Raw genomic sequence first — 17,384 nt, 5'->3', positions numbered from 1 at the left:
CCACATTTTTTACAGTTGCTTACTATTTGGGTTTGGATGGCAAACTATGTACTAAGAGTAAACATTTCCATTGTCAGAAACTGGTGCTTGTACAAGCTGTACAGTGGATTACCTAATTTAAATAATCCAGTTTTTTTGAATGGTCTTTAGAACCAAGTGATCCGTGTCCTATGGAACAACACACTCCTAGCCGCCCCGCTTTACCTCCTACAGAACCAAACCCCCCTTAGTTGCCTGGCAAGCAACAAGAAATGCCGTCAAGCAAGTGTTGTCTGGTTAGTTTAGGTTAGAGCATTTGAAGAAGGGTCACATGTATGCCGTATTGCTGTAAAAAAAAAAAAAAAGTCTTGGCAGACTGGTGTGACTTGTACTTGTGCTTTATTGGCTGGTGTTATTACAGTGTTTATCAATTCACATTCTTGGAAGTAGCTGCATGTCCTGTGTGGGTAGTTGTAATATTTTCTGGCTGAGGTTTTATAAAGGGTAGGCCCTTCATATTGAAAGTCTAGTTATAGGAAACTGGTCAGAAGATGGTGAGTTTTATTAGTTCATGCTGTCTTCATTGCCATTATTCAGCTCCCATGCAGAGTAATTTATCAAAATTCGTATCTCTCCCTTGATTTGTGAAGTGTTTGGCTTCAGGTACAGACATTTTTATGACCTTTTATCAGGTATTAGGCAGATTTGTGGTGCAGTATAATTTTGTCTACTGCAAATAGACTGGAATTTATAGCACTTGGTCATTAGACTTTATGCTACCTCAACATGGGTCAATTACAGCTCAATGTGCCAAGTCCCTATCCAAATGGAATTTGCTCAGATAGTGATCGATTCCTACACTTCATGGCAAGCTCAAGCCAAACAGGAACAGGGAACACAGGCAAGTTATAATTAGGATATGCGCTAGAGCAATCCAAGCAGTAGACCAACCTCGAGAGAACCTGAAACCAACACCTTCAATTCAGCTGCTTTTGATCATGTTATTGAAATATTAAGACATAATTTCTAACTGAAGAAGCCTTGTTTCACACAAGAGGCAACATTTAACCTCTTTGATTATTATGATCTTAAATTATATTTTTAGATCTGTGCTTGGGGCTCAGCTTTAATTACTTTGCTTTTTTCCTAGGCTATTATCAGTGAGTGGGATGAGCAGGAGCAGAGAGCCAGAGAACAGGAGCAGGAAGAGAGTAGTCTGTATAAATACAAGAGCAAGCAACTTGGCTCTGGGCTGTCTGAGGACCAAGAGGATGAGAAGGAATTTCGGATGCATTTCCCCATTTATGACCAGGTAAGACAATAGTGTACAGTCATTTCTCCGAGAACGCCTATGGCAAATCCCGCACAGGCTAAATGAATCCTAGTTAATCCATGCATGTGTGTTAAGTGGTGCTGAGTCTACGAATACCGGTCTAGAGATTATTGACCTGTTTTCTAAACTCACTGTTATTTTGACATACATTTTCCTTAATTGCATTTTTTTAATAATATTTTTACTTCTAGGATTTTGCAGATATAACGGCAGAAGCCAGTTTAGATGCACCTATGGAAATTCAGACGAGTGAAGGGGATGTGGAAGATGATGGTGATGTCCTGTTGTCTGATAGTTCAGTGAAGACACTAATGCTTACTCACCAGCAGCTGTGTTTGAGCATGGCCAGATCTCTTTGGTATAGCCCGAGCCCAGAACACCACCATACCAAACATTACCTCGCTTTATTCCTGTCTTGCTATGGAACCACCGCTGCTCTCATTGAAAAATTATATCCACTTATTGGTATGATATTTTTTTCCCTTAAATATATAGTATGTAACTTTATAGTAAAGCTACTATAGCTGCATGTAATTTTAAGTCATAGTGATATGAATACAGAAGTTTACTTTGCTGGATTGCTTATGAACATGCATTCTGTTAGGGCCTGTCTCCACTTGTCAGTTTTTCTGCATGAGTTTTCTACAGTTTTGTATTGCTGTCAATTGTTTTTCTGCCTGTGAAAAACGCACTCAAGTGTGAACTAGCCCATTGATTAACATAGGTTGCAGTTTTCCTGTGCAGAAAATGCACAAAAAAAACCTGACGAGTGGAGATAGGCCCTAGTTGTGACATGCACACACTGACTGAGCATGTGTGTTGATTCCACTGGAGCAGGGAGTGTGAAGTACACCGCTTCATCATGACTTTTCACTGGAGAAAAACAGTGATAAAGCCTGTGCTAGAGGACTGGTTGAACATAAATGCATCTAATTATTTTTCTGTCTGAGAAACTCATACTGATGAGCTTCTGTTGTTAATAGCTGGATTGAATGATCTTCAGTTTTTCATTCTGAGTTAAAAACCTGTCTGTGCACATTTCACTCCAGAGCCATAATTATGCTTCATTGTGTTAACAAAGAGCATTAATCTAGAAAAAATGAACAGAGGTAAATAATATCTCCAATATTCAGTAATTTACTTACTGTAATTTCCCTTTCACTTTGGAGTTCTCATCCTTGAAATACAGTATAAATTGCCATTAGTTTAAACTGCAGCTTCATAAGTCGCATAGATGCCCATTATTTTTTTAAAAAAATTATTAATTCAGAAGTGTTTCAGGCAATAATATTTGCTCATATTCAGCCACAGTGCAGATGGAAAATGACCCAAAGCATACTGCAAAAGCAACCAAAGAGTTTTTGAAGGGAAAGAAGTGAAATGTTATGCAATGGCCAAGTCAATCACCTGACCTCAATCTGATTGAGCATCCATTTCACTTGCTGAGGACAAAACTGAAGGGAAAATTCCTCAAGAACAAGCAGAAACTAGTTGCAGTAGAGGCCTGGCAGTGCATAACCAGGGATAAAACCCAGCAGCTGGTTATGTCTATGCGTTCCAGACTTCAGACTGTAATTGACTGCAAAGGATTTGTAAACCAGTATTAAAAAGTGAAAGTTTGATTTATGATTATTATTCTGTCCCATTACTTTTGCTCCCTTACCAAATAGGAGGCACACATACAGACTGTTGTAATTCCTAAACAGTTCACCTGATTTGGATGTAAATAACCTGAAATTACAGCTGTCAGTCTGCAGTTAAAGCTCATCATGTTTGTTTCACTTCAAATCTATTGTGGTTGTGTATAGAGCCAAAAATGTTAGAATTGTGTCGATGTTCCAATATTTATGGAACTGACTGTGTGTATGTGTAGATGTATTTTTATTTTCTCATATTCATTTTTTTTTTTTTTTTCATTTTTTGTGATTTTCTCGTCTTCTTCAAGATCTTTTTCTGTAGCTTCTGTAATTAGTGAGATAATGCAACAGACAATCCATGGAAATGCCTACTGTTCATTTCGCAATAGAAGTTATTTGCTGGCTATGCCTACACTGAACTAAAATGAGCATGTTTCTATAATCCAAGTACCCTCAATGTTTCTAGTCACAAGATGGACCATTTGAAAGGTCCTTCTCCAGTACTAATAACAAGGTTGGCACTGCCATACAGGCAAGAGGGTTAATTGCTTGACCTCTGCAGGGCCCCTGTGCTGCCAGACCCGGGCCAACTAGTCTCCCAGCCTTGCTTCTTGGGGCCTGTGCACACGAAGCTGCATTAATCACTCACTTGTCCCATCAGGCAGCAGCTGCACTGTCTGTGCAGTCTCCAACCACGATGTCTGCCTCTTGTCTATGACCCGGCGTGTACTTACACATAACAGACTGTGCAGCCACCGCCCACCAGGACAGGTGAGTAATTAATGCAGCTACATGTGCAGGGGCCCCGCGGAGCAGTTGGGCTTTGACTATCGGGGGGATAGGATGCCCCTTAAACCGACCCTGCTGATAATATTGTGCGCAAGTAAAAGAAGTTGATCGGAACGAACACTAAAACTGCTTTTAATTGAAACTTGCAACCAGGGACACAAAGGAGTATTAAATTGTGTACATGGAAAAAGGGGTTTGCAAGAGCCGCTAGTAGAATATTTGTACATTTACCAATATTCTGCTATTGTGCAGTGGTAATTCTGATGGTAAAATATCAGTTAGCCGTACCAATATTTTTCTATAGCTAATACTATTCTCACACACAGCCCTCACTCTACCGATACCTGACCCCCACCCTGAGCCATAGGGCTCTATTACTGCTATGGGATGCATCGATTTTGTGTGACACATTTTAGTAAAAGGGGCTTAAAAGGCCCCCACCCAAGACCAATTAGAACTGGCATCCACATTCACCCATATAATCGCAATTTGCACAGGTGCGGCGCCTATGGGGACACTCAGATATCCTGCTTCCATTACATCTACATTCCTTGCACTGGTGTTGGGGGATTTCTATGACTGTAAATGCAGACATGAAAATTAAAGCCAGCAGGTTTTCCTAGAACTTGATATATCTGATATATTGGATTGATTTCATTGTTTGTTCTAATTATTTGGATTTAAGCTTTATAATTCTTGTTGTTCTAGGGTCAGAGGTGAATGATCATCTGTTGGGAAGCCATTTGCTGGCTAGCACCCTTCTTCAAAACACAGTGTCTGGGAATAACGCTTCAGAAATTATTCTGCCACAAGATGAGCCCTATGACTTCTATCAGCATGCTAATATCCAGGAGCTTAAGCAGTGCAACCAAGTGTTGAATCACCTCCTTACAGAGATAAACCAACTGCTGGGAGAGTGGCCTGAACATCCTGCTTTGGTTCAGGTATGAACTGCTTGAAAGGCAGTTTTGTATGATGTAACTGTTCCTATGAGTAAAAGTAATTAGTAATTAAATGCAGGACCCTTTTTAGGGCTCCAGAGGATCTGGCACACCAAAGAAGGGGTAATTGTACAGCACACATTGTAGCTGGGGCCTAATAGATGCATGCTAGGTAGGCACTGTGTTAATATGGCACACGCTTTAGCCATATATTAGGCTTCATATTTCACTGGGTCACAAGCAAGCATCACTGTTCTTCATGCCACCACGTCAAACATTTTTTAAAAGAGAAGGCAAACACTTCTAAGAATTAATAGAATAAAAATTAGAATACATAATCTGCATGCAAATATCAGTGATGTGCAGATATTGCCAGTATCAAAACGAGCAATAATCCACTACTTCACTGACATACATTACCAATGTCAAGCAGATAATACCAACAATAAGCAGTCATTACTGACATTCTGATAATGCCAATGATAGGGAGATAATAGCAAAATATCATTGCCATGCAGATAGGGTAAAGCAGCTAACGATGGGTAGATGCCAGTGACTGGCAGATAGTGACAGGAAAGTAGGAACAAGCAGTGACTGTGATAGTACAAGACTGAACAGAGGCGCCAAAAGTATAAAAACAGCGTTTAAAATATTAAAAATTGCTTTGGAGGCAGTGATGGACTTACCTCCCTCAAGCAGACACAAGAAGCTGTGTATTTCAACAAAAAGTAAATGTATTGGTACACTCCAGGGTATTGCTTACAGTCAGTGACTGTGATAGAAACAACATTCATGAGTAATTTTCACCTGGATTATTATTATTTTTAATTTTTGTTTTGTGTTTTTGTTTCCCTCACAGCTTGTCGTTATAATTGAACGTATTCAAGGATTTCCAGTCTCCAGCCCCCTTTCAAAGTTCTTGAATGGTTTGGAGATTCTTCTTGCAAAGTCTCAAGTAAGCAATTTTGGGATGCTTCACCATAAAATTTGCTAGCGATGACTTAAAAGGATACTTCACAATTGCCATAAACACTCATCAGTGCAGCACACGTGTTTTTGTACCTTAAAGAGAATCTGTATTGTTAAAAATTGCACAAAAGTAAACATACCAGTGTGTTAGGGGACATCTCCTATTACCCTCTCTCACAATTTCGCCGCTCCCCGCCGCATTAAAAGTGGTTAAAAACAGTTTTAAACAGTTTGTTTATAAACAAACAAAATGGCCACCAAAACAGGAAGTAGGTTGATGTACAGTATGTCCACACATAGAAAATACATCCATACACAAGCAGGCTGTATACAGCATTCCTTTTCAATCTCAAGAGATGATTTGTGTGTTTCTTTCCCCCTGCAGCTATCTTCCACTGAAGTGTCAGGCTGTTTCTTCCTGCAGAGTGCAGACAGCTCTGCCTGTATGTAATTCCTCTATGTGAAAGCCCAGCCAGCTCAGAGGAGGATTTATCCAGCTTGGAAAAGATAATAGAGCAGAGAAAAGCTGCACGAATCTAAATAACACACAGGCAGTGTGCAGAGAGGGGACTGGAGGGGGGAGATGCTTCACAGAACCTCAACACTGAAGAACTTGGCAGCCTTCCAGGCACAGGCTGACAAGTCTGACAAGAGAGAGAGAAGTTGATTTATTACAGAGATGGTGATAGTAGAACGTGCTGCAGTAAGCCAGAACACATTAGAATAGCTTTTGGAACTTGTAGGATGATAAAAAACAGGATGCAATTTTTGTTACGGAGTCTCTTTAAGGTTATAAAATATTTATTATTTTTTAATGATTTTTGCTAACTTTTCATTTCCTGTATCTTTCTTGCCAACTATGTTTAGGATTGGGAAGAGAATGCGAGCCGCAAACTGTCTTTGCGCAAAAATCTGGATGAAGTAACACAGCTTATTATCCAGTGGCGTAAACTTGAACTGAAGTAAGACTCTTTTTTTGCTATCTGAATTACTTAAAGAGACTCTGAAGTCTCAAGAAAAACATCTTTTTATTAAAAAAAATGTTTAATATATTTGCCCTACCTTAACCGCCACTATTCCCGCCACTGTAATCTATCTAAGTCCTCCCCAAACTCCCTGAGGGGCAATCCGGGCAGCGCTTCCGTGAGAGGCAGAGCTATGAGCCGCAGCTCTGCGCCTCAGCGCGTCTGTCAGCACGTATTGCCGCCTCTCCCCAGCCCCTCTGTCTTCCTTCGCTGAGGGGCGGGGTAGAGGCGGAGATCCGCCGCTGATAGACGCGCTGAGGCAGAGCTGCAGCTCATAGCTCTGTCTCCTATAGCAGCAAAATCCACAACCAAGAAAGTCGTGGATTTTGCGGGGGAGAGGGAGATGGGGGGGATTTAGATAGATTACAGCAGCGAGAATGCAGAGGTTTAGGTAGGGCTAGCATATTGAACACATTTTTTAAATAAAAAGATTTTTTTTTCCGAGACTTCAGTGTCTGTTTAAATGTCATTGCCTTTTTTTTTTGTCACATCTACAAGTGAATGCACCCACATTGCTGAGTGGATAAAAAGTGATAGGCATCTTGAAAGTTGAATGAACCCATTGTTGTGCACAGCCATTGCTACCTATTGTTGGGCAAGGTTTTCGTATGAAGTGGGCTTGCTTGTGTACCATGAAATACTTAGAGACAAAATATGCATCAGATTCAAACAAGGTATTTTGGTAATATTCTTCTGGGCATCAGAAGTGCTTGTTCATGCACACTGCTTTTTCATCAGATCTCTGTATGCCATTGCAAACTGACCCCTTTTCTTTGAAGCCAGGGAACAAGAATGCTGCCACCAGTATACTGAAGTAGTCCAAGAAAGGAATTAAAATGCTGAAAATACACAGTGACATGCAGTTTAATTCAGTACTAGAATAAAAAATATCATGCTACAGTTTCTTCCTTTAACTCGTCAAAGCAACTCAGTAGTGATCGTGCAAAAATACAAGAAGTGTGAACATAAACTTCATCAAGAACAACTGATGGAACAAAACCTGAACCACAGAGTTTATACACAAATAATTTGTTTAGTGAAATGAAGCTTAATGATTTTGAGAATGAAAGAGTTTTTCCTCTAAACAGTTTCAAAATAATTTTTGCTTTCCAGGTGCTGGTCTTTGAATCTTGACAATGCCATGAGTCGCCATGCTAAGAAATCCAACAAGCATTGGTTCTCTATTTATCAAATGATGGAAAAGTACATGGAATCAGAGGAGGAACAAGGTAATACTACACTGTTAACTTGCCTTGATATGAACTAGTACTTCTGTGATATCTGTAATAGCGTTGCAAAGAAAAATAGGTGCAAAAATAACAGTAATAGGCATGAAATAACAGTAATAAAATATCCATAATTTTACCGATACTGTATTATCCACTATAGTAGAATATGGGTAATTTAACCAATATTTTACCATCACCCACTGTACCTTAACTCTCACCTGAACCCTCCGCTTACTATGTCTAACCTTAACCATCTCTCAACTACTCCTAACTCTAACCACCCGCCACCTACTCCTTCCACTAACCAGCTCATATTTATATAAACTGCAAAAAAAAGCCATAGGCGTACCTCGAGAATAATGGATTGCTGTGCACCAAGTTTGTTATAGCCTATAGCTTGGACTATAAAAAATAGGTTGTGATAACCACTATCATGGAAAAAAAAATAATTTTAAAGCTTTAATAAAACTTTGGAAAATTTCAGCAAAAGGACACAAGTCCGTAGCTTACAAAACACCCACTTTTGAATAGCCCTGGTTGTTAGCTTTTAATAATGATGATAAGCCACATGCACACTTCTAAGTTAATGGCATGCAAGATGCCCAACTAGCTATCAGTTGAGAGATGCAATGGCGTTGTTTAACCTCCCTGGCTTTCAGTTTTTCCTGGATTTCTGTGCAAAAAGTGAGCCAGTTAATTTTCATAACCTTTTTTCTTGTACTTTACCAAAATGTGTCAAGGAAGGGTCTAGTGGTCATTTTGAGTGTAATAAAATCTTGAAACACAGAATCAAATCATAACTAAATTTCAAAATTACTCACCAAAATCTTTGATGAATGTAAAGGTAGCCATACATCTTATGATAATGGGCAGAATCAAGCAAGAGACAAATCTCTCCCTAATGGTGCCCATACATGGTACAGTTAGATTTATGTTCGATTATTCCGTTAAATCGAATATAAAGATTTTTCCAACATGTCTGATCGGATTTTTATTGAAAACATTGGATAATTGTTAGTTTTTCTTGATCTAAAAAAAAGATTTGTGACTTTCATTCGATTTGATAGTTTTGGTCAAATAGGAAAATATAACGTTTTTATTGTACCATGCGTCAGGAACCGGCCCGCGGCACGCCTGCGTATACGGTTCCCGACTGCGGGTTTGATCAGATTAAACGGGGAACAGCCTTATTTAAGCTACAAACCAGGCTGGGACCCTTCAAACACTTCCCACTGCCACCACTAGCCGTTGCTAGACACGTCCACTCAGCTGTCGAGGGCTCAACGCGCACTCTGCGTTTTCGTATTCGGGTCAGCTTTGCGCTTAGGCCGAATACGGGAACGCCACGCACCCACACACACAGTACAGTTGTACAGTAACACAGCACAATCAGGCACTGATTTGTAATGCAAGTTACACTGTCGTGCAGCAAAACCACTAACAGTCCTTCCGAACGATACTGTTAGACTTCCCACTCGGCTGTCGAGCGCAGAAGTGCCTCATACACACAATGCAATTACAATCTCATACGGTAGTGTTGCTCAAACGTTCAATTAGGCATGAAACTTATACACGGTTACACTTCAGTCTCTTCTAGGCTATGAGTGTTAGTTTAGTACAGCAGAAGTCAGGCTTATTAAATAATAATTTAATATTCCAGGGAAAAAAGTGGAAAAATGCAGAACAGAATATATACAAAAGATTACAAAAAAAACAAAATAAAAGTTACAAAAGTAAAAGTTACAAAAATACACACCAAGCAATTTGCTTACCAAAATACAGGGATCCAGATAGAAGAACCTTGGACTTTAGTGGACGGACACAATTCTGGTTAGACCAGGAGTCCACTAGCTTGGGCCAGGAGACCAGCCGCAGCTACCGTCAGGAGGGGACTGATTTGAGGTATCTGTCCCCTGGTTTTTATAATGAAATATTCGCCTCGAGGCTGTAAGCCTGTGTGGACGGGGGGAACTAGATTTAATTACATCCTCAGTCATAATGGGATTTCCAGAGATCCACATGTGAAAAATGTACTATAGCTCACATACATGAAAAGATTTCACCAGTCCAAGTTACAGGTGACAACCCCATTGTTGACTGTATTTCCTAGCTGATCAAAGATAAGGATATAGTTTGCACCTCCACCAATATTTTAATTTCCTCACAACGAAATAGTGTTTAACACACAGGAGGCTCTTCCTGGCTAGAGTTCTTGACAATGCTTTAGCAGCCTTCCTCAACAGGAGTGTAAACGTTTCAAGTGTCAATGACTTCAACACTTCACTTCTGCCATTGTCTGATTACCCAAGCTCTATTCACTGAAGTCCTCTTTAGATGCAAATGTAGGACAGCCAGATGACCATCGCTTCAAATCAGAATACACATGTGAGATATAGCAGACAGAAAAATGACAGAGATATGTTCCTGTACTCCCTAATATCATCAGCACCTCAATATATCACCACACCATGTATGGGCACCATTATGGAATCTGATTAGAGAGAGGTCTGTCGGCTGCCCATACACCACAGGCCGATTGCCAGTCGATTTCAGCATGAAATCTCTCAGGAATTGGCCGCATCTGCCACCTTACACTGATGACCGGGGAATTTGTCACTATCAGTGAAGTACACGGCGAGGGATCAGCCCGCCAATGGTGAGTATAAATGCCTCCAGTATAGGTAACCAAGAATAGGTGCCCCCAGTATAGTTTAGCCAGCTATAGGTGCCCCAGTATAGGTAAGCCAGCGATAGGTGCCCCAGTACAGGTAGGCCAGATAAAGGTGCCCCAGTATAGGTAGCCAGGTACATGTGCCACTTATATAGGTAGCATAGTTAGCAAGGTATAGGTGATATAGTATAGATAGCCAGGTACATGTGCCACTTATATAGGTAGCAAGGTATAGTTAGGTATTAATGTTTCCAGCCTAAGTTAGCATGTTATAGCAGTCCCCTATAACGATAACTAACATAGATACTGTAATATAGATGCTCCCAAGGCCCTGTAACCCCCCCCCCCCCCGCAGCCTAAGTTAGTGATGTATACCTGTCCCCTGTAAAGGTATCTAACTATAGATACTATATTATAGGCGGTCCCAAGCCCCCGAAATCCCCTGTGCAATTACTCACCAAGCCTCTCACCCACGGCGATCGCTGCAGCTCCGATCACAGCATAGTATCTATAGTTAGATACCTTTACAGGGGACAGGTATAGATCACTAACTTAGGATGGAGGCACAAAATGCAGCATGCCCGACACTGTGTCGGGCATACCACTTTTAGCTTTTTTTTTTTTTTTGCCCACCACAGTGTCGGGCATGCTGCTCAGGAGGCTACAAAAGTATGATTGATAGAAATTAAGTAGTGTACTTTTATGTTTTCTCTTTCTTACATTTAAAATGCATAGACGATAAATGAATTACTAAAAATATTCCCCAAAAGACTAATTTTTTGGCTGAAAACAAACCAGATCTTCGTCATTTAAGTGTGATAAGCAGTAAGAAAGTTATTGGCCAATGAATGGGAGGAGCGCTGAAATTTGAAAGTTGCTTGGATCCACAACGTAAAAAAATACTGAAGGCTGAAGTGGTTCATTCTTTACTGAATGCAAGGCCCATGTTATTGTGTCAGCTGTGCATTGTTGTTATTGTTCAAAACTCAAATGCACGCAATTGTTTATCACTCTTATTCACGTCCTTAGGAAACGGGGAGGAACCTACATTACAGTCCATTACAAAGACGCTGCAGGCATTCATTGAAAGTTCATCTTTGGGAGAGTTTTACGCTCGTCTCCAGATGTTACTGGTTTTCCACTGTCATGTTCTGCTTGTGCCAAAAGAAGAAAGAAAAGGTATGGTGGTTCTCATGTAAAGCCCTGGTTTAGGCACAGACTCTCTGCATTAAATACATTTCTTTTTCTACATTTACATATAAAAAGTTTGTTACAAACACTTCAATGTTTATAAAATATCTTAAATGCTTTCTGCAATAACAGGAGAAGAGCATAGTACAGGTTCCATTTAGATTCACATCTGGGAGTTAGTTTAGCATTACATGGATGAGCCAGGTTTGAGACGGTTTTGTAGGGTAAAAGTTATACATTTAAACTAAATCCTGTGTTTTATACAAAAAAAAGGGGGGGGGGCTGATAGAAGAACAGAGTCTGAGGGGCAAGAAGAAAGTTGGAGGATGAGTTAAGAAACTGGGTGCAAGTGCAGACTCAACACATTTGCAATGTGGTTTTAATAGTCGTTGATTATAATCCAGAGCTGCTGAGCCTTGACAAGCGAGTAAAGAGCATGTGGTATCAGTTATCTTGAGAATGTGTATTCCCAAGAGTAAGCTCTCTAACACAATTCTCAGGCACAGTGAGTGTGGAAGTGGGGCTACACCTCCGTAAGATCAGCAGATATGGAATATCTCACGCCAATGTGGCACAACCCTGATCTATTATTATTTATTGTATTTATAGATAGAATTTTCAGCTATACTTGCTCCCTCCTTTTGAAGACAAAAGAGTATTGTGACAGAACTCAAATAGGGCTAATTTACAAAACTCCCATTTTACATAATGCTCTTTAGCGCACATCAGGCTCCAGAGAAAGGTGGGAGATAAATATTATGCCTATAAAAGTGGAGGAATGGGAAGATGCCCTACAGACCATTAAGACTGCTAAAAGTGGCCTCTAACGGTCCAATTTCAAGTGAAAATTCGTTAGAGCGATCAGAAATTCTGATCTGATTGGTTGTAAAAAAAATCTCAGTTGATGGGCACAATTGATTACGAACGATTATAAAAATAGTCGGCCGATTGGATTTTCATTGAACCAAAATATGGATTTTCTTGTTGGTTGCGGTAGATGGGAAACAAAGATTTGAACAATGAACTCAATAAAAAGTGCGCTCACTCACTTCTGGTACAATCCCAGGTTCACAAAATATATATATATACACATCCAGAAAAAAACTTAGCAAAATATAAATAGCTCAGTTCATCATTTTACGTGTCCATGGATCGCAGAATCAGTCACCAAGCATATAGTGTGTAATCCAATTTCTGTCAAAGTGATCCTGCGCTCACATGTATTTCCTCCACTCCGTGATTGTATCATTCATAGAAAAAGGAAAAAACACAAAACGTAGCATAATACTGTTTCGATATCCTATTTCTTATAAACCAACTCTCGGTGTCTTGCATTAACTCATAAATCCACCTATGATCAGGCCCTCACCATGTGTCACCATTGCCAAACCACAGACAAAAGAGAGAAGCCTTGTGTAGTGAGCATTCACTCAAAATTGTCTACAACAGTGAATCAGCCACTTCCACAGTGTTTCCACCACAAACCGAGTCTTACAGGTCCTCACCATCTATTTAAGCTGCCCAAGCACTGACAGCAATAAAGGCATAGACCCACGGGCTAAGAGCACCTCCTCATGTGCATAGACTGTTAAACCACCACCGCTAGCCTTATAAGACAGCAGCCACGCTTTAATTTTATCCCCAAGTCTCTCCACAGCGTTTCTCCAGTAGTACAGTTAAATTTCCCAGTTTAAAAGGCTTGCTCAGACCTAATAACTGAAGGAGCTTGACATAGTGTAAAACTGTATCATTTATTAAAAAATTTAAAAGTAGTGCACTCACATCTTCCCAGTAAAATTGCGCATATCAATAAAACAGATCCAGCATGCCGACTTGCCCACGTCTCTAAGCTCCGCCCAACGCGTTTCGTACCTCCGTACTCATCAGGGGCTGTAGGCGTATGGGTAATCGGTGTTTTTATATCCAGCATCCATAATTGTTTGCCCTACCGGCATTATGCCCATCAACAAGATGGCCGCTATAGTACTTCCGCCCTTAGAACTTCCCAGCAGGAAGCAGCGAAAGGCTGCTGGGAAGTTCTAAGGGCGGAAGTACTATAGCGGCCATCTTGTTGATGGGCATAATGCCGGTAGGGCAAACGTATAATGGATGCTGGATATAAAAACAGATTACCCATACGCCTCCAGCCCCTGATGAGTACGGAGGTACGAAACGCGTTGGGTGGAGCTTAGAGGCGTGGGCAAGTCGGCATGCTGGATCTGTCTTATTGATATGCGCAATTTTACTGGGAAGATGATACAATCACGGAGTGGAGGAAATACATGTGAGCGCAGGATCACTTTGACAGAAATGGGAAGCAAAGATTGTTTCGTTGATGGTGTAGTGAATGATTTCAATTCTGACCAGACTTATCTGAACGCTCGAACGATTTTTTTCTCTAGAAATTGGATCGTTATTGGCCACATTTAGAAAGAATGATTGACTCAATTATGTATATTATCCAGAGTATACTTCACTTCAGTTAAAGCGGACCCAAACCAAACATTTTTTTAATTCAAAATATTTAGTTGCACCACTCTGACACATACAAAGATAAATAAACACTCCTTCAAGCCTATGAGCATTTCAGTGCATGCTATTCACCCTTCTCTTTTCATAACTAGGGTTATACAGGTGGCAGCCATTAGCAATTCCTCCTTTGCCGGACACCACCTACTCCACCATTTTGCCCGATTCTGTCCCGGCTGTATGAAAGGAAGGGAGGGGTTCCTCCAATAAATGTAAAATATTTTATATTTGTCATGCTGCAGCTGAAAAAAAATGTTGCCATTTGTTATTATAATTTAGAAATTAAATTTTATTTCTAAAATCTTGTATTTTTTATTTGGGTCCACTTTAAGCTAGCTAAATATAAGAGCTAGTTTGCTGCTCTTCCCCATGCATCATCTTGTTTCCCCATCATTTTAACATCTTATCTGGACATTCCTCTACCTTTTAGGCTGGTTTCACACCAGGACGTTGCGTTTTAGGGGACGTTAAGGTTGCATAACGTGCCCCTAACGCAACGCCTGGTGCTCTCTGATGTGGACGTCAGAGTGAGCCGCGTTGTGCAGCTCACTCTGGCGCCCGTGATGCCGTGATGTGCACTCTTGGACGCATGCGGCATCACGTGGTCCCGCCCGGCTAATCGCTGCACAGAGCGACCGCTCAAGGAAGTAAACACTGCACGTCACTGAGTGCAGTGAATATTAATTAGCCATGTGCCCGGCCGCTCTCCGCTCCTCCCCAACTTTACTGAGCATGTGCAAGCAGTCTAACACGGCTCTGCCGCTTATAAAGTACTGCATGCAGTACGTTGTGTTATGGCGCAGCGTTACAATGTAACGCAACGTGGGCACTGTGAACAGCCCATTGATTTTTCATTGCTGTGCGGTGGGGTGCGTTACAGGCTGCTCTAACGTGCGCCTGTAAAGTCCCACTGTGAAACCAGCCTTAGTCCTAAATCATTAATTTCTTGCATGATAAAATGGGATGCCGTATATTCTACAACCCTAAAATATGTATCCTTGGAATACTCCCTGATGAAGATCTTCTAAGGTCTTCATACTTAAATCTTTGTTTTATGCTAGGCAGGAAATCTCATGCATATGGCTCTTAGACATGATCATTTCTTTTGCAAACCGGAAAAAACTATTTGATAATAGTTTTCCCTTTAAGATTTTTTTTTTTATGCGCATAGTGGTACCTTGGCCAGATGTGTCAAAATCTAAGATAGATGGGGAAAGCTGTAGGACTTAAGGTGGCCATACATCGACCATTTGTGCAAACTGACTAATCGAACACAGACTAATCAATAAATTAATATTGCAAAAAAATAAGTAATTTTAATTATTATTGCAGCCTGTGGAGGAAGAGCCCCTAATCTGTATTTTTTTATTACTCAAAATACTGAAGCATTTGGATCAGTATAACGGCACGGAAGCTAGAATTCTCAGGAATATTGCTAGATCTTTTACACAGTACAAGTGTCATTCAAGTCTAAAACTATTGATTTATTCATTTCTGACTGCATTAGCTGACAATCTTGGTATTTTTTATTATTATTATTATTATTCTAGTTGCCCTCTGCAGTCTACTGTGGAATCTCTACAATTATTATAAGCAGTTTTTGCCATCTGTGCAAGCAAGAATTACAGAGTTGCGCAATCCAGTGGAAAAAGAGCTAAAGGTATGAGGTATTAATTTAAATCTATCTGGTATTAATTTAAATCTACCTGTCTAACACCACGGATGGAGTCCCACACTCATACTTTCACTTTTGGAGAGGGGGAAGGCCTGAGGTTTCAACCATCCCTGCCCCACTTGTGTGTGGGGGAGAGTTGACTAATAGAACCCCTAACCTTGTAGGCTGGCAGGGCTGGGCAACAGATGATATCAAGTGGCAGCGAGGGGGAAAGGGGGTAGCATAGTGTGATTGGTTTTAGCGGGTTTCTGGGCTGTGACATGGGGGCTTGTGGGAGAAGACTAATATAAAATAAGGGGAATACTTGACAGGCTCTGGCCAGTCCTCAGAACAAACCCTGCAATTGGCCCTCTTGAGAGCACATTACCGTTAATGATGACACATAAGGCTCCTAATTTACGGGACATGCTGGTGCACTATGTGTCTACCACCATGAAACCGGACATGGTTGTGCAGAAATGTACTGAATGGGATACATAAGTGCTGTGGCTGAATAGGTTATGTACCAAGATGAAAGTCACTTGTAAAACAATCCACACAGGAAAATCAACATGTAAATTAAAAATCTGCATTAAGTAGCATATTTGCAATTTAAAAAGGGGAAAACAGAGTAATTGAGTGTATTAAAGTTCCATTTCGGAGAGGACGGTGGTAATTCTGCCAGCCTAAAATTTAAAGGAATATATGGTTTGAAAAGAGTTTACTACAAAACGAATGTCAATGGATTTCCACGTTGAACTTTGTTTTGCCCATGAGACTTAACAGTGAACTGAATTTTGCATCGTTCTTTTAGTTTAATGTGATGACATCATAAAATGAAGCTGTATGGGGGAAATAAAGGAACCTGTTTTGCATGTCAATGGCATGAACACTGTTGCTGTCTGCTGATTGTGACCTTTCATGTGAGCACACACCTTCTTAGGTCCCTTTTGTGTGTGTGTGTAGCACGGCCTTTTATTTTTATTTAGCAGTTCCATCTTGTAAATTTATAAAATATTGGTTTAGTTGTACTATATGTAATATATATTGTTTCTCTGTCTAAAGGATTTTGTGAAAATTTCCAAATGGAATGATGTCAGTTTTTGGTCTGTGAAACAGTCTGTGGAGAAGACACATCGGTAAGACAACCCATTTGAACACTCATTTAGAACTTGTATTGTCCAATGCGTTATTTTTAAACGTCATTTAGCTATTATGTTGTCTGAAAGCGTACGCATGTTTCCAGCGGCTGGCATTTGGGTGCAGTAGGAAGCTGAGAGATGACCTCTTCCCCCGCTAGAATATATAGGGAAATGAAACCTATATTTCCCAGAACGTCCTCCTGACAGCACCCCTCCTATGAGACTTGTCTCCCTCCCAAACTTTGGACAGGAAGCTAGAAGATACAAATTTGCATAACAGGCAGGCAGGAGTAGT

General features: G+C 40.5%; 1 protein-coding gene across 1 annotated transcript in view; it reads left to right on the top strand.

Moving 5' to 3' along the window:
- MDN1 (midasin AAA ATPase 1) overlaps positions 1-17,384 on the top strand; it is a 317,199-nt gene that overhangs the window by 236,898 nt on the left and 62,917 nt on the right. Inside the window, exons 64-72 of the mRNA XM_068231147.1 lie at positions 1,130-1,291; positions 1,504-1,777; positions 4,447-4,682; positions 5,539-5,634; positions 6,516-6,610; positions 7,787-7,902; positions 11,603-11,752; positions 15,844-15,953; positions 17,013-17,086. Coding sequence (XP_068087248.1) covers positions 1,130-1,291; positions 1,504-1,777; positions 4,447-4,682; positions 5,539-5,634; positions 6,516-6,610; positions 7,787-7,902; positions 11,603-11,752; positions 15,844-15,953; positions 17,013-17,086 — 1,313 coding nt within the window. The remainder of the gene's footprint in view (positions 1-1,129; positions 1,292-1,503; positions 1,778-4,446; positions 4,683-5,538; positions 5,635-6,515; positions 6,611-7,786; positions 7,903-11,602; positions 11,753-15,843; positions 15,954-17,012; positions 17,087-17,384) is intronic.

Source organism: Hyperolius riggenbachi, chromosome 4 (genome assembly GCF_040937935.1).
Source record: "Hyperolius riggenbachi isolate aHypRig1 chromosome 4, aHypRig1.pri, whole genome shotgun sequence".
NCBI lineage: Eukaryota > Metazoa > Chordata > Amphibia > Anura > Hyperoliidae > Hyperolius > Hyperolius riggenbachi.
The sequence above is the reverse complement of the archived record's forward strand: the minus strand, read 5'-3'. Positions and strand labels throughout refer to the sequence as shown.